Genomic DNA, 20807 nt, shown 5'->3' with positions numbered 1-20807 from the left:
CAATTTAGGCGATCAACTCTATAAGTCAGACAAAATAAAATTAACTAAAAGAAAGAAGATAAAAAAGAGTTAATGAATTAGAAGACAGAAAATAATAGATGTGATAAATTCAAGTGGTATATCTTTAGGAATATAAAGATAAAAAATTTTAGAGGCCTGACAGGCTTAATAAAGAAAAATAAAGCACAAATAGGCAAAGTTCTGAAGGAGATATAACAAGATAAGGGAAGAAATTTAGCAGGTAAGAGAAGACTTAGCAAAACTCTAGGCTAATAAATTGTAAAGCCTAAAAGAGATAGATAATTCTCTAGTGAAACACTGTTATTAAAATCTGTCTTCAGCAATGATTTTAAAATCCACACAAATAATTATGGAAGAAAGTGAGAAGTTTTCAAAAACTCCTGCACAAGAGAGCATCAGACTCAATATCACAGGTTATTTATTTTTAAAACCTCAAGAAGATAATCTCCATATGACTTCAACTGCTACAGAAGATAGAGGGGAAAACAAAAGTAGGGGATGGGGGGACCTCCAGGTTCCATTTTGAAACATTTTATAAAAGCTTCTGGGAGCTTTAGAAGAAAAGGATCCATTACTTATCTAAGTAGTCCCTGCATAGCCCTTTTTTCATTCTCATGAATCTAAATCTAAATCACTTTTTCTCACTTCTAGAATAACTTTTAGAATATCAGAATAATATTGGGGAATATTAAAGGAAGGGAGAAAATGGTTTATTTAAAGTGTAAAAACGGAGGGGTAACTGTCTTTATGTTGAATACCTATACAGTTATGTAACAAGAGCTTTGACCTCAATAACCTGCATTTCAGAAGAGTCAGTTCTTGATCTAGCAACTCTATTCGTTGAAGTTAATAATAGACCATGGGCCTTCCCTGGTGGCGCAGTAGTTAAGAATCTGCCTGCCAATGCGGGGGACACGGGTTCGAGCCCTGGCCCAGGAGGATCCCACATGCTGCGGAGCAACTAGACCCCTGCACCACAACTACTGAAGCCCACACACCTAGAGCCCGTGCTCTGCAGCAAGAGGATCCACCACAATGAGAAGCTCGCACACTGCAACGAAGGGTAGCTCCTGCTTGCTGCAACTAGAGAAAGCGTGCGCCCAGCAATGAAGACCCAATGCAGCAAAAAATAAATAAATTAAATAAATAAATTTATAAAAATAAAATAAAATAATAGACCAAGTTCTTTTTAAACATCACTAACTATATAACTCATATTTATGAGCATGAGTTCAAAATACTTACTTCAAAACCGAGTTTTAAAATAACTTACTTCCTTTCTAGCACATCCGATTCATTCCTAAGGATTAATTCCCAGATCGTTCATAGTTCATCAGGGCCAAAAGCCTTGGACCTTAAGCAGTTTCTCTTTTTCATCAGGGTCGCAATGACAGAAAACAGAACAATACACGCTTGATCAGATTATTAATGACATGGTTTGGATAAGACTGCCAGCATCCTAGGGACAGAATAATTGATCTTCCATGTGTCATTTGCCCTCCTATGAAAAGCACAAGCTGGAAGTCTAAGGATCAGTGATAACCTTCAATTATTTTAGGGTTAAACCCCTTTTAAAATTGTCAATATTCAACCTTCTTTAAATTTTAACTACAAAAGTGACAGTTTAATGTGGTTCAACCTAATGTAAAGAGCAGGAGAATCAACTATTCTTCAAGATGAAAATGAACTGCAGCATGAAAGATTTAATTAAAGTATAATATAGGCCTTCAGTCGAAGGATTGTTCAACATTGAGATGTTTTTCAGAAGACATTTTTATAGCTTTTCTCGTTAAGATATACAAAGAAAGACAGTGAGAAAAAGAAGGAAAACCAATTTTGTGTGAGAACCCTGATTTAAATACAGTTCTGGCTTGGACAGACTAGGTGACTTTAAAGAGGCTTCTCCAATTCCTTGATTCTATGACTAAAGTTCTATGCTATAAAGGTTAGCTTTGGGGCTGAAGCTAGAAATTAAGCATTGAATTAGTTCATCATATTCTCAATCTTCAATGCAAATTTTCACCTTAATCACAAAACCAAAGTGTTGGCCTTCTTCTTCTAACATCTCCTCCTCTGGTCTGCTTGAGTCCCAGCTAAAATATTTCCATTTGCCATCACAAACTGCTTCAACTGTCATGGCCTTGCTTTTCTCGTGTGGATGAGATGAAATCTTTTCCATTATTTACTTAAGCATACTGCTGTTTTCATTTCTGTGTATGTGTGTCTGTGTGTGCATGCGTGTCTGTGTCTGTGTGCATGCGTGTGAGTGCATGGTATGCGCTAATCTGTGTGTGTGTTTGTGCATGCGTGTGAGTGCATGGTATGCGCTAATCTGTGTGTGTGCATGCGTGTGAGTGCATGGTATGCGCTAATCTGTGTGTGTGCATGCGTGTGAGTGCATGGTATGCTTTAATCTGTGTGTGTGCATGCGTGTGAGTGCATGGTATGCGCTGATCTGTGTGTGTGTGTGCATGCGTGTGAGTGCATGGTATGCGCTAATCTTGTTCTATGCAGTTGCAGATGCAGATGCCACTGTGAAAAATCTAGAACAAGAAGCTGATCGACTGATAGATAAACTCAAACCCATCAAGGAACTTGAGGATAACCTGAAGAAAAACATCTCTGAGATAAAAGAACTGATAAACCAAGCCCGGAAGCAGGCCAATTCTGTAAGCTCTTTCTCCTTTCAGTTATCAGTAAATGATTGTAATTTTTGGTGTTATTCCCAGAAGGAATACCTTCCTTCAGTGTATCCTGTTGAATGATCTCTGGTTCTTTTCCTTTAATTTGAAGCTGTTTGCAGGTGAGGTGGGGAATGGAAGATTAGATATTTTTCCCATAAATTTCAAAAGACATTTCTTGAGAAGAGTAATCACTACTTACTATTTTAGAAATGAAAGTTCTGATATATTTTATTATTGTTTGAATAGAGTTAATACAAACTGTAAGAATGAAAGCCTGGTTTTTGTGTACTAAAAAGGCATGGATGAGAGAGCCTTGCTCTTAATGAAAGCAAAACAGGCCAACCAGTGAGGCTGTAGAAGGAATGAACAGACAAGGTTAGAAGGAATAATAGCATAGAGGAACTATTATTTTCTATATATTCTTTTGTCTGAGTACAAGCAACCAAAAATTATTTTGCTTACAATTTCTGCAATTTTTTGGAGCAAGAATAGGAAATACTTCACTTGTCTCAAAATTTTTCTCTTTATTAACCCAGTTAGAAGACTATAAGGATAGAGGCAAAACTTTCTAGAAGGTAGCATCTTAATGAACCAGGACAGAACTGTAAATGCCAATATGAAACTTTAACCTTGTGAAGTCATCTTATGATCGTTATAGAAATAGAATGAAAAAAAATAACAGTTTTCATGTTATCAGGCTTAAACTGGAATCTTTTTAGATACCCAAGCCTTCCATCTCAAAAATTCCATTTTTTGATACAAATGAACTTATTTACAAAACAGAAACAGACTCACAAGCATAGAAAACAAACTTAATGGTTACCAAAGGGGAAAGGGGAGATAAATTAGGAGCTTGGGATTAACAGATATACATGATTTTGTGTATTATAGATAAACAACAGGATCCTACTATATAGCACAGGGAACTATATTCAATATCTTGTAATAACCTATTATGGAAAAGGATCTAAAAAAGAATATATATATGTGTATATATATATACACGTATATAACTGAATCACTTTGCTGTACATCAGAAGCTAATAAACATTGTAAATCAACTGTACTTCAGTTTTTAAAATTCCATTTTAAAATTTTATTTAATTATTTATTTTTATTGACATATAGTTGCTTGGCAGTATTGTATTAGTTTCAGGTGTACAACATTGTGACGCAATATTTTTATAGACTACACTCCATTTAAAGTTATTACAAATAATGGCTATATTTCCCTGGGCTGTATAATATATCCTTGTAGCTTATTTATTTTATGCATAGTAGTTTATATCTCTTAATCCCATACCCCTATCTTGCCCCTTCCCCTTTCTTCTCCCCACTGGTAACCATTAGTTTGTTTTTTATATCTGTGAGTCTGTTTCTGTGATATGCATTCATTTGTTTTAGTTTTTAGATTCCACATATAAGTGATAACATGGAGTATTTGTCTTTTTCTGTCTGATTTCAGTAAGCATAATATTCTCTAGGTCCATCCACGTTGTTGCAAATGGCAGAATTTCATTTGTTTTTATGGCTGAGTAATAATCCATTGAATATATATACCACATCTTCTTTACACGTAGGTTGCTTCCAAATCTTGGCTATTGTAAATAATGCTGCTCTGAACACTGGGATGCATGTATCTTTTCAAACTAATGTTTTCATTTTCTTCGGATATATACCCAGGAGTGGAATTGCTGGATCATATGGTAGTTCTAAAAAGTTCTATTTTTAAGCAACTGTGAAGCCAAAATGACCAGAAATAACCTTTCTTAATCCATAAACTTACTTTTTTAGTGAGTGGCCAAGAATATGATGCCCAAGTGACAGTATATTCTTCTCCCTCCTTATACATACCTGATATCTTTAAACCAGGTCAAGACAATAAGTTCAGGGTGAACCTTGAAAAGGAATTCATGACTAATTGAAGAGAAACCTAGAAAATGACAGAAAGATTAGTGAAGATGAAGTACATAAACTCAGAGTAAAAGAAGCAGATAGGGTTGAGAAGACATACATTGAACTACAATATGAGAACCTTGCAGGCAGTAAGGATGACAGGTGAGCATTGTATATGTGAAGCACAAGGTGAAAAGAAATCAGATGTTACTCCAAGGTTTGGATTTTTATTTAAGATTTAACCAATGCAGAAAAAGCATCTCCTATGCACAAGGTTACATGCTGTGGGGCATGTTCTTCCACTCGAACAGTTTACAACGCCATAGAAGAAATAAGATATGTACACAAATAACTCTAAGATAATACAGAATATTGTGCTACATTCCATGAGCGCTGAGAAGTGCTATTAACTTTCTGAAAGGAAAGATCACCTCTAGTCAGGGCGGAAAGATTTCCTGAAGGGAAGGATGAGCCAGGCTCTGAAATGGGATAGTGCTGGACATGGGATGAGAAGGTGAGGAAGGAGAACATTCTGAGGAGAGGGAATGACTTCAGCCGAGGCAGTGAGAAAAGGAGGTTTCAGGGTCATTTCATGACAGAACAGTCTAATTCGCCAAGACTATTGTTAGAGTGAACATTAAACTAGAAAATTCAACGGAGGCCAGGTTTTCTCAGGTAAGTTGAATGGTAAGTTAAACAGTTTCTTTTAGCCACAATTGTACCTGAGATAAACCTCATTGGTGAGGAGAAGCTGAAAGTTCTTGAACATGAAATGCAATATAATCAGAACGGTGATATTTGAATATGAATCCAGAAGTAGTTTGTGGGATAGATGAGAGAAACTAGAAAGAAGGAAGCAAATTTAATAAGAGACCCAACTGTAGCAGTGGCAGTGGTAAGAGAAAGAAAGAGATTGATGTATCCCTCCTGTATTTTGCCATGTTAAGTTTGAAGAAGCAGTAATAGTAACTGTTCTGTTGTGAATCCCACACTTAGCCACATTTTCTGACTTAGTTACCAAGCAGGGAAATCTGTACATTTTCATTATTTCTTCATTGTAAAGAAATCTAAATATATGCCTATATATTCATCAGTTATAAATGCTTCCTCTTCCCACCCCCACCCCCCTGGAAAGAAAGATAAAATTATGGCATGTAAATATATAAAACCTGTCTCAAAATACAGAATGAAAGAAAGGTATAAAAGTCATGCTTGAAAAAACAATCATTGTCTGTGCCTTTTAAGGAAATTTGTAACTACCTTTAGAAATGGAAGTTACAACAAAGTTCTTTGTTTTCTGTAAGATGTTATAAATTTGTAAGCAGCCAATGTTTTTTTCAAATGGGTTTTGTACTAACTGAAGATTACATTTGCCCGATTTTAGAAATATATTTGTAATCTGGCATGAGTGTCTGGATGTGGCCCTAACACATATTCAATATGACCAAGAAATTAAAGACATTTATTTTAAAGTAGATTTCCCCTTGTTTGTTGACTCTGAAATTGAGTGGCTGATACTCTTTTTAAATGAATGACCTAGTTAACTGGATGAAAAAATGCAGTGAAAATTCAATAGATATAATAATGAGATCCTCAATAATGTTTGAGTTCATGATGACGAATTGGTAAATAATGTTGTATGAGAAATGCCTCAGAGAGACCTACTTCTTAGTGATTTTTGTTTAGAGGTCTTACTAAGGGTTCACATTAGAAATAACAATAATTAGTGGCAGGGGTGGTGGTGTGATGAATTGGGAGATTGGGATTGACATATATACACTAATATGTATATAATGGATAACTAATAAGAGCCTGCTGTGTAAAAAAGTAAAATAAAATTCAAAAATTCACACACAAAAAAGAAATAACAATAATTGATAGCAACAAATATCTTAAGAGGATGTTTGTATTTCAGAAATCTCTCCCCTCTTACGAGAGGATTGTATGTCAGAGGTTTCTTCTAGAGAAATTTATAAATATTGTCCTTTGATTTACTTGTCTTAAGGTATATAAAACAACATAATTGGAAAACAAAACACAAGGTATTTAAACAGAGAGATTAGTAGCTATTGACTGGTTACAGATAGTTTGGGCTGCCTGGATATCTCATACTGAGGATATATTCAAAACTGTAAGCCAGAGAACAGAAAATCCAGAGGGTTTTTACAAAAATGTGTTAAGAGTTGAGCAATGGGTTACTTTACAAGATTAATTCCTGGCGTATTGGGTATAACAATGCCATGTTGTTCAGAGATCCATATATTTTTGATATGTAAAGTATGCCATAAGGCAGAGTAATTTTAACTCCTAGAGGTGTTAAACACCCTTAGTTCTAAAATGGCTACTCAGACTTTCAGTCCTCCAGTGGAGTCTCATCAGTTGAATTAGGCTTCAGTACTGGTGCTCTGTCTACAACGCTTTGAGAACCCCGCTTTCAACACTCCAGTCATGGAATCCCCTACCATTTTTACCAGGTATACCCAAGCAAGGGCAGAAACATCCTGATCAGTCATGCATCCCACCCATATTCAGTCACTTCTTCTCTAAACAGTAACCGAGAAGTATTACTACATTGTGTTCTTTATAACACATACGAGTTATTTGTAATAACAAAAGAAATAACCAAAATAACATATGATGGCTAGTTTAATCACAAATAACAAAAATGAGTTATACCTTTCCCGGTTCTGTTTCTCTGCAAGTCATTTTTTATTTCTCCTGTTAAAAAATAAATAAATAAATTTTATTAAGGCAGTTTGATCATTTTTAAAATCTCTAACAAATTGTACAGTGTGACATTTTAACCATTATCAGTTCTATTTTGAGATTATTCCTTCTAATAAAATTCATTAAGACTAGGGGGAAAAAATCCTTGATAAAAATCTGTTGTCAAGCCTTCTGGACTTGATCTGTGTTCTTTTGCAAGTCATTTTGATTCATCTACTCTTAGCATTTTATGTAGAAGGGAAATCCTATCTTATCTTTGTGGAACAAAGAGCTACCTTCTTAACTGAAAAGCACACAGGCAGGAAGACTAACTCTCCAGGACAGAGAGCAAACTCTCTGGTGACCAGTACTGTGTTCCTCAGTTGGCAGTCTGGGTCCCACCCTTAGAGGGAAGGAAAGGACAGGGAGAGCAGTCTAAGCAGCAGTCGTCCTAGATTATTCCAGCCCCAGCCCCACACAGAACTCCATTAGGGTGAGCCCCTGTTTCTTTCCAGCACACTGTTTTCTTTGCTTGGAAATGCAATTTGGATAGCAGATTAGGCGAGGAAACAGTACGAGTATATGACTTACACAGGATCCGCAGGAGATTCAACGGATCTGCTATATCCCCGGGAGTTCTCAAACATAGATGAATTTACATATTTGTCAGAACCAAAAATCTCTCCTTAGCTTTCTCTTCTGAATCCAACCAATTTTGAATCCAGCACGTCCTCTGTGTAGTCTGTACCACGCTTGGAGAGGGGTGCTGGCACTGCCTAACACCTACTCTCTCATTAGACTCTTCAAGACACCTCCTTGTCTCACCATAAGATGGAGATGGGTTTGGTGTCCTAGGCTATCTTGTTTGGAGTTTGCACAGCCCTTTTATGGAGGTAACAATAATAGCCGTTGGCTTTCTCCAAAGTGTGCAAAGTGCTATAAGTGATGAGAAAATGGAAATTCACCCCTAGTGAGGGGCAAGAGGCTTCCTGAAGCCTGAAGCCAGGAATTTGAATCAGTGACAGAAGTTTTGTATGTGTCTCCGCCTCCTACTTTGAACACTATCTCTAACAAAGTAACAGAATCTCTCTGAGTCCAAACAACAACATTGCTGTCCTGAAAGTACCTTTTTGATAGTACACATGGACCAAAGAAAATTAAATGGAATAATCAACTAGTGTTATTTGTGATTGAAGAAAGGCTCCCTAAATGTAAGTACAAATTGGTACAAACAGTGTCAGCTCTAGTCACATAGGAATTTCTATCTTAGCAATTTATAGTAATTTTTAAAGTACTAGTCAAAAGAAAAAGGAGCTGTTAAATACATTAGTAATGATAACCACTGGAAATTGTTTCTGTTCCTTTTCCTGGTGACTTAATAAAAAGGTATAATTTATTCTGAAATGTATGTTCTGAGTAGAATGATTATTCTTATTAGAACATCTGGAACAAAATCTAGTCGGCCTCTTTCAACTGTAAGAACATGGCAGGGTAGGTAATCTCCTCTCAAAAACTAAAAGAAAAATGGTTTCCTACTTTAAGTGATACCAAAATCACTGAAATTTGAATTGTAAAATTTCATTAAACAACCTGAATGAAGATCTATACCATTAGCTTCATATAAAATCACCTCTTGAGAATGTTCCCCTATTCATAAAGTAGTAAGTTATGAAGGCAAGAATTTGTTAGTTGCATGCTTCAAAAAGTAGTGGCTTGCTAACAAGCCATGAGACTGTGAACAGATCATTGTCAAAATACTGGTGGAAGGGTACTCTTCTGTGCCCTCATTAATGAGTATAATGGGGTCTACATATGGGCATTTAATGATACCATTTGCTGATGGAAAAATAACTTCAAAGAAGAGATGATGATGGCTTTGTGATTGGGAGCTACTTCAAACTTTCTGAGAGATTTAGTCTTGGTTCTTTGTACCTCGTTTTTCTTAAAGATCAAAGTATCTGTGTCTTCGGGAGGTGACTGCATTCGAACATACAAGCCAGAAATCAAGAAAGGAAGCTACAATAGTATCATTGTCAACGTAAAGACGGCTGTCGCGGACAACCTCCTTTTTTATCTTGGAAGTGCCAAATTTGTAAGTCTAACATTCAGCCTTTCTTTGGCCTACTGTGTATGTGTATAGTCAGAGGTTAATCCTGGTAGTGTGGGACATTAGAGTCTAATATAATGGTCCCAAAATTCAATAAGGTAGCCTTTCAGATTCGAAAACCTCAGAATCTTACCTCACCAAGTTCTGAAGTGTCAAATTAAGTTAGAAGGCGAATGAAATGAAAACTTTTTACAGTGTTTAGGTATATCTGCTTTCATTTGTGAGTATACCAGCATTTATTTTTGAATTATATTTTCAGATCCAGCTATTTAAGAAGAAAGATTAATAGGAATGAGGCTTTTTAAACATTTTTCTCTAACTAAGAAATTACAATGAACTTTCATGTGAAATGAAACTGAAAATTGTGTACTATTTCTTACCAATGAAAACTCTTCTGATTCATGTTGAATTAATGACTCAAACTGAAATAACAGAAATTGTATCTAAAAGAGCTCACCTCAAACTTCTAATTCCTTTTATTTGACCCATTTGACTTTATACACATGGAGACCTTCCAAAATGAATAAGACTTTTCAACAGACCACTTATCACATAAATCAATACTTGGAAATCAGGTGAGAAATTTTGGATCACCTTGGGTGAAAAAGCATACCTGGCCCCTCAAAAACGTCAGTGCCCATGGTGAAAACAATGAATTCTGAACCCAAATATTTGCGTTTATCTCTACCACAAGTATCAGTGCAAGAAAAGACATTTGTCTCAATGTTAGACCTAATTAGAATTGGTTGAATTAACACATTTGCCTCCGCACTATGAACATGTGTATGGACATTGTATTATAAAGATACAATAATAAAGTATTATTTAATCATAGAAATAATAGATCATATTTTTGGGAATCTTTATTGTGAGGCTTCTAATTATTTCATATATCTGAAAATGGCACCTGTTGAAAAGACTCGGCTGGCTTCCTCTCTCAGGGTGCCTTATATCTGATATCTATTGTTTTTGTGTTTCTCTGCACTAGATTGACTTTCTGGCTATAGAAATGCGTAAAGGCAAAGTCAGCTTCCTCTGGGATGTTGGATCCGGAGTTGGACGTGTCGAGTATCCAGATTTGACTATTGATGACTCATATTGGTACCGTATTGAGGCATCAAGGTAACTAACTCAATAGAGATTAAGATCATTGACAGAATTTTGAAGTAGTTTCCTAGTTTATAAGAAAAATTTTATTTCTGTTTCAAGAAGGTAGCTATGTAGGTACGCACACACATGTATACGAATGTTATATATTATATACATGTATAAGTGTGTGTGAATGGTACCTTTGTAGAACGTGTTAGGAATTGACAGATCTTCAAGGTATTGAACAGAATGACCAGTCCTTTTTGGCCTCCTCATCTGGTTGTCCTGTAGAAACTTTGAGGTTAAGTTGTTTTCTGTTGCCCTTATTCAGTACAATCCAGAGCATAAGAGGTGCCGTTGGTATCTGTCTTTGGCGCAAAGTGCCTCTTCTAGTCTACACAGCAGTCTTGGCTACAGGTGGGTGCAGTATCTAAATGCTGGCATGAATATAAAATATGTCAGGTCCACACTACTTGTGGGAAGGAATAGGAAATTGATTAATTCTATCCTTGATGCTTTAATTTAATTAACTTCTAACAGTGTACAGATTACTTGTAGAATCCATTCTTGTCCTAAATACTTCCTCTTCATTTTCTCCTCTTCTTTTTCTAATTCCCAACTACTTACTAAACACAAAGCAGCTAACAGTCAAGAGGTTTTGTTAAAGGCCAAGGGAAGTTGATCAGAGATGGGTAAAGAAGACTTGAAGATCTGGTGATTGTTGAATCTAGGTGATAGATACATAGAGTTTCATTCTATGTGTGTATATGTTTAATTTTTTCACAATTAAAAGTTTAAAAGAAACTTAATGTAAAGAAATATCTTCAATTCCTTTTTAAGATCTTAAATAGAAGCGTGTGTGTGTGTGTGAGGGAGAGAGAGGAGAGAGCAACAGATAAAATGCTTACATGTGTGATGGTGGGGGAGGGATTAAGTACTTTATTGGGCTTAAGAATACTTATATTTGCAAAGTACAGTTCTATTAGAAAAGATGTATTCTCTTAAAGAAGAACCTTATTTATAAATTCATTCTATTGTTTCTACATATTTCAGTTAATACTGTACCCTCAAAGATAAAAAGATTACCAAAATGAGACAGTAGGGAGAGAAATATGACAAAGTTTTGTTATGACTGCTTGTCTCCGGAAAAAGATCAGATTTTCATGTTTAATAACTCATGGGAACCAATCACTTAAAAAAAGAAAATGAAATACAATAATAATAGCTTCCAAAAGTCTATTAATTGAATCTAAATGTGAAGTTCTTCTGTACAATTTGTATACACAACTCTGTAGCCTGGATATTATAGTGTACACATTAAGGTGGTGTGCCAAACAATAAATGATGCATGATTCCAGGAAGACTACTTCAGCAAATTTGGATCAAAGATAATCAGGGATTTTAGGAGAAATTATGCAGCTTATAATGCAGAAGGGTGGCTTATTTGGGGTTCACTTGCTGAATTAAATTAGACTGAGTGAAGTAATATAAACTTGTTTAAATGGTCCATGTAGGTAAATAGCATATTGTTTTGTAAAGCAAGAGGAAAAAGACTTTCCATTTAACCAACAGTAATTCCATCAGCTAATTGTTGCTGTGTCATTTCCTATCTATCACTGGACACATTCAGAATCAGGGTAGATTGCTCAGTGGTCCTGGTTGAATCTGATGGTAAACGTATAGCACAGAGCAGATTCTGGGTTTTGAATGAATCTGGAATGTTTGAAGCTAAACACCCAGCTATCTCTTAAATATTCCAAAACAAATCTCTACATTTTATATCTTTTAAATCTGAAGTGACCAGAAATGTGATACCTACTTCATTTTCTGTATTTTCTTTCATTTCATTTCAACACGTACCCTGGAAGGACTGGGAGAAACGGAACAATTTCCGTGAGAGCTCTGGATGGACCCAAAGCCAGCATTATGCCCAGTACATACCATTCAGCGTCACCTCCAGGGTACACTATTCTAGATGTGGACGCAAACGCAATGCTGTTTGTTGGTGGCTTGACTGGGAAATTGAAGGTAATGTGTTGTTCTTCCCCATTCTGTTTATTTAATCTCTGCAGACAATTCCTGGCATGATGACTTTGGGCAAAGACATGATAAAGCGCTGCAAAAACTTGACCACTTTTTACTTAATTTGTTTTTATGAAAACATGAATATATTTTGAGTAAGAATTTTCTTCCTTGAATATCCAATCTAGAAGCACAGTCTTTTTAAACCTATGTGTATTTACTTAAACAGTTGTTGTTTTGCCCTCATCTGTGGCATCAATTTTTTGATATCTTAGTTGCCTCAAGAGCAAAGTGTTTTCTAAAGATACCTCATTTTCTGAATCTATTTATGATATATTGATATAAAGTGCTATAAAGTTCAAACTCACATCTAATTAAAAGATTTATGAATACCTTGGGAAATATCACAGGAGCCATAAGCCTTCAGATCATGATCCGATTTTTAAAGTTTTCAAGTTGCTCTTCTCATTCTTATCGAGTAATGCACTTAATATTCATAATTGCTTTGTGACAGGTCCTTATGCATTTCAGATTGCAAAGTGCCTGCATTTTAAAGAAGCTCGTGTTGATTAAATGGAGTTAGGTGTGGGAAAACGACCTGTGGGTGAGATGTAAGAGCACAACCAAGTACAATGCGTAATCCTGGGTCTGGCAGAATCATCCTGGGATGAGATTAGTCAGAAAATGTGAAAAGCCAGGGTGACCCCAAATTTATGAGAACTCAACCTTCATATAGAGTGAGGTTGTTTTATTTGCTTTGCGTATGAGATGTGACTCTAAAGTATTGGAATGGATTCCACAGCTACACACTAAAGTCATCCTCATTTCTTAGAGCTGCATATAAATATATATGGTACATCGTAATATACAGTCATACTGCCAACTTTCTTTCCTCCTCAGAAAGATAAATATAGGGATAGCACCGAGTAATACAAAAAAAACATGAATTTTGAAATTAAATCCAGGTTGAATTCCCTGCTCTATCACTTACTAAAATATGACCTTAGGCAAGTCACTTAACCTCTTGGGCTTCAGTTTCCTTAACTAGAAAGGGAGATAAAAGTATCTACCTTGCTTGCATATTGTAGGATACAATAATAAACTTCTATAACATTTATATAACCCTTACTATTTGCTAAGTAATGTTCTAAGTAATTTACATGAATTAACAGTTTTCATAACAACCCAAAAATGTAGATAATATCCTCCTCATTTTATAGTTAAGGACCCTAAGTAAGAGAGAAGTTAAATGATTCACCGAAGATCACATAGCCATCAGTGGTGGAACTGGGACTTGAACACTCGTTACCAGGCGCGAGAATCTCTACTGTTAATCACCACCCTTTACTACCTCAATGAATAGCGAGATTACATGCCTAAGATATGGTAGTCACACCTTAAATTGCACCTTAAATAATTCTTCTTATTATTCAGATGTCACTAGACATAAACTTATTTATGCCAGTCTGAGGGGGAAAAAAACACAAGCAAATGAAATCTACAGAAAATCTTCATCATTTTGGCCTAGAGTTTCAAGGCTTCTGCCATACCAGAATATGAACCAAAAAACTGAAAACAAGTAATTAAATCAACATGCTAGTGAAAATTCAAAGGAGCAGGAAAATATCCCAAGTATAGTTTTTATGATGCAAGAAGGAAAAGCAAAAAGCAAGTACAATTCACAAGTAGGATAATCAACCTCTGGGAAATTAAGAGAAGCTTCCACAGATGACAGAGAATTCCAGGGACTGTTCCTGACTTGTATTTGTCAGTGTCTGACAACATTCCTTCTCCATGGCAGTGCCCCACTTGATCATAACGGTAGGAAGATGTATGTGTTGATGAGTTTAACCTAAAATTATAACTATAAATGTTTAACTACTCAGTGACTATCTTCTATTTTTTCTAAAATCCAAACATATCAATTCACTTTTTCCTTCCAGGTTATTCAGGTAAATGTGGATTCGCCTTGGCAAAGTGCTTCTAAAGTTGTAGAATTGTAATATATTGACACTAAAAGGAATAGTTGTTCAAATTACAGCAAGGTTCTCTAGAGTGGATCGGATCATTCCCCTCCTTCTTGACTGCTAAATACCCAGAACTGACATGTACACACTGCTATATTTAAAATAGATAACCAACCAGGACCTACTATATAGCACAGGGAATGCTGCTCAATATTCTGTAATAACCTAAATGGGAAAAAATTTGAAAAGGGATAAATGTATATGTATAACTGAATCACTTTGCTGTACACCTGAAACTAACACAACATTGTTAATCAACTATGCTCCAATATAAAATAAAAATTTATAAAAGACCTTTCCCTGTGAGAATGACACCAGAGTTGTCATTCAACAAATATTTATTGCGCCCCTATTCGATGTCGGGCTCTGTGCTGTGTATGCCTGCAAACAACAACGACAGGGACCCTTCTCTTATAAATTTACTCTGTTCCTTCATTCTCCTGCCCTAGAAACCTACTTGGGTGTAAAAGGAAATGAAAAATTGGGGACAGCAGTATCATAGGGTAATCAATATGCAAGCTTTTTTCGCCTTTATGTAGTCAGTATGTACCCTTTCTCGTAAATCTCCTTAGTGGATAGGAACACTTACTTTTATTAAACACCTTCTCTGTGCCAGGCACTGAATGTGGTACCATAAATAAATTCTCTTAGTTAATTCTCCTAATAATCTCATGTTACAGACCAATAAAAAAAATAGAATCTCAGAATAAGCAGTTTACCTAAGGTCGGAAGCTTGGAGCGTTTATTTACTGATGGTGATAAACTGGTAAAGCACAGAATAACCAGGATCCATGAGGATATTATATGGTTGAAAGGTGGATACGTACACAACCAAGACTTTCACAAAGAGTAGATAATAACTACTCCAGATTCTGCTGCTCATATAATAACTCTCATGGGTACTCTTAATTTTTTTGTGAAATTCTAAATTCTAACAAATATGTTTCTCTCTTCAGAAGGCTGATGCTGTACGTGTGATTACATTCACTGGCTGTATGGGAGAAGCATACTTTGACAGCAAACCTATAGGGTTGTGGAATTTCCGAGAAATAGAAGGTGACTGCAAAGGATGTACCGTCAGGTTAGTGGAGAGGAGGACTCTTCCAAGGTCCATCAGGCCTGTGGATCACAAAAGCTTTAATTTTATTGTGCAGTGTTCTATTATCATGTAGATGATATACAACAAGTTTGAAGTGATTGTGTTCAGAGGTAGATTTACCAGGAAGCTAAGAAACTTTAAGTCCCCTCCCCCACTTGTGCAGGTACTTTCCAAGGACTTGGGAAGTATCCTAGTACTTTGACATGGTCATGTGTTTTTGTAAAATTTGCAAAGGTAAGACATTTTAGCCTCAGTCAGTTAAGACTACTATCTCCTTCCACTCCAGCTTACCTTCATGTTCAGGAGGTGTTGCGTGTCTGTGGCTATTCTGTAGTCATCATTTATTTTTACTTAAGGAAAGGTCTCCCTAAACTGATTAAGCTTCAGGCCTCTCAGAGCCTGGATTCACTCTTCTTGTGTTTACAACAAAATATAGAACGATACTGCAGGTTTTATCTCCTACAGGATTTTTCAGATGACACATAGCATCATGTATGTGCTTTTCAAGTGGAAACCCATGGGACTTGAAGATTCTGCTTAAGAAGCAGGGGTCAAGATAAACCAGGAGAAAGTTTCATAATAAACATCACTAATTATAAGATAGAGGTTAGAATGTTGGAATTCAAAAATATTTAAAAAGCATATATAAATATTCTTATATAAACCTGAATAGAGGATGTAAAACAATTAAGAAGAAATAGAGGATTTCTCTGCATAAAAAACTTAAAGCCCACTGATCATCTGAGCCTACAACAATTTTAATTATACTTAGTTAAAGCTATAAAATTTAAATTAAATACCTGGAAGCTTAATATATATACATAGTAACTCTAACATCATTAGGTGCTAAGGAGTTTATATTTTTTATTTCCAGTATAAAGGGAACATGTACATTGTTAGGACCTAAATTCTCCATTAATGTAGCAGAGTATACTTCACATTTCCTTCTCAACATCTCTAGAGTTTTATAGAAGAAAGTAGCCCAAAAATATTCCCTCTCCAAAAGTTTTAACTTTCATCTTTCTACTTTTTTTTGTCATCATGGACTTTTCAGTATGGCATTGAGGACAGTTTGAAAGCCTGATCCATTCATAGTTTAAAGTGGTTTTGTTAATAATCTTCAATAAAATCTGATATAGAATGTTGTCTGTAAAATTCTTTCAATACAAGGACAATGAGCTCTACATTAATATTCTGGTACTCACAAATCAACACCAACTTTTCCGTAAACATTTCTTTGGTAAATTTCTAAGTAGGATTTTCCAAAGCTTATTATCAAACAAACGTCTAAAGTATTTAAATGTCCTTTCAGCAGTGCATATTATGTGTTAAGACTGTAGCATCACTAATTATCAATTCTGCAAAGAGCTTAGGCCTTCATCATATAAAGTATTATATGAATTAATATAATTATAATAGGCTAAAGTTCTACATTTACTGAAATAACTCCTTATTTTAAAAATTCCTAATATACCTTTTTGAATTATACTAATATTTTGATCAAGAATGTTACTGTTTTTGTGAGTGCTCTGATTACAAAGGCACATAAGTTTTGAGTGGCTTGCTCTAGCCCTATTTTTCCATAAGCCTTGGTAATTTTAGGAAAAATATTTTAGAACTCCTGGTGTTTGTTTTCTTTTCAGGAGAACATATAACACATTTTAACATAAAATTAATGGTTGCACTTTTAGAGCAGAAATGGTAAAATGGGGCAGATGAAAAAGAACAAGGCTACAAGACATAGACTAGGAACATTTTGTAGAAGATCTTGGAATGTGAGTTTTAGAAATTTGAACTTATTCAGTAGTCAGTAGAAAGGATATAATTTTTGTAATGTTTTAGAAAGGAATATCTGTCAGGGCTATAAAAAAAGTGTATCTTATTTTTCTTAAAAAATAGGGAAAAAATTGCTACTAGTAAAATGTATTTAGCTGAACACTGAAACAATGATGAAATATTAATATACTAAACTTCAATATTCATCTAGTTCTATGGTTAACAAGCTTTACATGGAAGAGCATGGCTGTTCCAAATAGCATAATTAATCTTTACTAACTTGACCAGAAATCCAGGTTCAAAAGAGAAACAAAAGGCAAGTTAAGAAGCTTAGCATTTATTAATTAGAAAAGAATTGTCACTCTTCCTGGTAAATGTATTGAAAATGAATAGGAAAACTCTAGCATAATGTTAGATGTTGAAATATTGAGTCTATACCTGGAAAGATTCATTTTTCCCCCACCTCAAAGTCAACAATTTGAAGCCAGATTTACCGGTTTTAGCTAATGAATTAAATGAAGTAGGCTGATTTTCATCTGTATGTTTTGCTATTCTTTTTTTTTTTTTTTTTTTTCATTTTTTCTTTTTTTTACTTTTTGGCTGCGTTGGGTCTTCGTTGCTACACACGGGCTTTCTCTAGTTGCAGTGAGCAGGGGCTACTCTTCGTTGCAGTGTGCGGGCTTCTCATTGCGGTGGCTTCCCTTGTTGTGGAGCATGGGCTCTAGGTACACGGGCTTCAGTAGTTGTGGCACGCGGGCTCAGTAGTTGTGGCTCACGGACTCAGTAGTTGTGGCTCACAGGCTCTAGAGAGCAGGCTCAGTAGTTGTGGCACACGGGCTTAGTTGCTCCGCGGCATGTGGGGTCTTCCCAGACCAGGACTCGAACCCGTGTCCCCTGCATTGGCAGGCAGATTCTTAACCACTGCACCACCAGGGAAGCCCCTGTTTTGCTATTCTTGTACAAAACTCTTGCTCGAAGATTTGCCTGCTGCTTGAGTAGAAGCTCTAATAGGGTTGGAGTAGATCTAACCCTTTCGTCTCAGAGTGGAGACACTGAAACCTGAGGTGTTAAAGTGACTTCTGAAATTCCACGTCATACTCCAGGGTACCTGCCATCTACTCTGCTATTTTTTCGATTGTGTGTTGAGGAAATTAATAGATTAAGGGCATGAGAACACCAGGATACAAATATCCCAGGGTTTCCGTACAAGGAAAATAAAATGTGATATATATTTTTTTTATTCCAGTGCCTCTCCTGACATTATATATGAAGTTTTGTGTTTTTTTCTCTTCAATTTGTGAGTAACAATGCACTGGGCCAGAGCACTCGGGAAAGTGTCAGTGGTGACTCTCGCACCCTATTGTCACTGGTAGCATGGCAGTATATAATGCAAAATCCTAGGATTTGAGAACCTCATGGAACTTCTCCTTAGTAGATGCTACATTACATTTTCTTATCTCAAATGTGGTGCTCTAGATTTTAATGGATTTGTTATAATGATGAAGGAAGGCCAAAATTATTCAGCTGATTTATTCACATAAATTATATTGTTAATAGGCTGATTTAGTCCCTCAACCTTTCAGTGAACATGTTTCATGAATATTGAAAAAGCATCTTTTAAGGGTACATTAGGAAAAAAAAAATATGGCATCATCTGATCTTATACCTATTTAGATATATCTTAAATTTACAAAAACCTGACTGTGAAACGCATAGTTAAGACTCTTCCCTTCCCTTTGTCTTCAGAGTTTTATTTCTCCTTTTCCAGAAACAGAGAGAAAGCCAACTTGTCTAAAATGAGTAACAGTTCCTCCTCCTCAAGGCCATTAATGTTTATACCCTATTATTTTTCTCATTAGCCAAGATTGCATGCAAATACTATTCTAACCTCTTGTTATTTTATGAGATTACTATAATATTTCTCATATCTCCTCTCTTCTCAAGTTAGTACAACACTCCAATTTCACAGATTCAAATATAAGCTAATACGCAGATATTTAAAGTTTAAAAATATCTCCACAATCAAAACTTACTCTGTTAACATCAATTAGATAAGATAGATAGATGATAACTTTTCATTTGGAAAAAATCTTTTTAAATGTTATATTTACAAGACTTATCTTAGTTATTCATTAATTATTCAACCAATATTGATTGAACATATATTCTCTGTGAGGCAATTTGCTTTACTAATATCCCTTTCATTCCACAAATATCTACCAGATTCTGCTATTAGCCAAGTACCACACTAGATGCTCAGTTTGTGCCTGGCATGGACCCTGGCCCATAATCTCTACTTGGTTTCATAGAGCTTACATCCTGGTGAAGAAGACAGATCAACAAACACACATAGTTAGAGGAACCCTTCATTATCTGAATCAAATCTGTCCCAGAAAATCCTACTGCATAGCAAGAGTTCAGAGAATAGAAGCCTATATCCTTGTACGGCTTTTTTTTTCTTACATATTTAAGTTAGTACCTTTCAACCACCTTCACTCTTCAGCCAACCCCTACTCCCTATTATGTTATGTATTTGGGAAATGTAATAATGCATTCTCAGCCCATTCCAAAATCCCACTAGTTCACACCACTAAAATACACTTAAACACTAATATAACTAGCCACCAAGCACTTCAGCAAAAGTAGTTAAAACATCAATGACCTAGTTATTGAACACCTAATGAAGTCAGGTGAGAGATGGTGGTTACTTGGTCTAATGGTGGCAGTAGAGCTGGAGAGAAGGGGAAGGATGGAGGATATATCTGGGATGGTTCCTGCCCTACAACAGCCTACAGTCCAGTCTCAGAAGACAGTGTGATGTATTGAATACTGATGGACCAAGTAGACATCGTCTGATTCATGTGAAATGTCTCTCTTCAGTCCGCAGGTAGAAGATAGTGAGGGGACTATTCAGTTTGATGGAGAAGGCTATGCATTAGTCAGCCGCCCCATTCGTTGGTACCCCAACATCTCTACTGTCATGTTCAAGTTCAGGACATTTTCTTCAAATGCTCTCCTGATGTACCTTGCCACACGAGACCTGGTAAAGATTTGCACAGCTGATCTTTCATGACTGAAAATATGTTTGCTTCTTTTCTGTAAGGTTCCAATGCAGTTATCAGTTTTGTTGAATTATCAGTTATCGTTCAAAGGAGTCTGGGATGGCTGGGTAATACGCAAGAGTGGTGCATAGTGTTTATATATTTCCATCAGTAACTTTAATTACAGATACAATTTAATTTTTATTTATTTTCAGTATAACTCCCATATAATCCTTTAAGAGAAGCACCCAGTAAAGATTCCCCCGGTATGGAAACATGCAGCAGAAAAACTATTCCTTAGTCTTCTTCTAGAGACCTAAGTCAAAAGGTGGTTCTAAA

The 20807-nt window shown here is 35.8% G+C and overlaps 1 protein-coding gene across 1 annotated transcript in view; it reads left to right on the top strand.

Moving 5' to 3' along the window:
• The window catches only part of LAMA2 (laminin subunit alpha 2), a 450165-nt gene that overhangs the window by 377263 nt on the left and 52095 nt on the right, over nucleotides 1–20807 (top strand). Inside the window, exons 45-50 of the mRNA XM_065888629.1 lie at nucleotides 2536–2690; nucleotides 9256–9399; nucleotides 10403–10536; nucleotides 12372–12531; nucleotides 15509–15633; nucleotides 20308–20470. Coding sequence (XP_065744701.1) covers nucleotides 2536–2690; nucleotides 9256–9399; nucleotides 10403–10536; nucleotides 12372–12531; nucleotides 15509–15633; nucleotides 20308–20470 — 881 coding nt within the window. The remainder of the gene's footprint in view (nucleotides 1–2535; nucleotides 2691–9255; nucleotides 9400–10402; nucleotides 10537–12371; nucleotides 12532–15508; nucleotides 15634–20307; nucleotides 20471–20807) is intronic.

The sequence above is a fragment of the Phocoena phocoena genome, chromosome 12, assembly GCF_963924675.1.
Source record: "Phocoena phocoena chromosome 12, mPhoPho1.1, whole genome shotgun sequence".
NCBI classification, from domain to species: domain Eukaryota; kingdom Metazoa; phylum Chordata; class Mammalia; order Artiodactyla; family Phocoenidae; genus Phocoena; species Phocoena phocoena.
The sequence above is the reverse complement of the archived record's forward strand: the minus strand, read 5'-3'. Positions and strand labels throughout refer to the sequence as shown.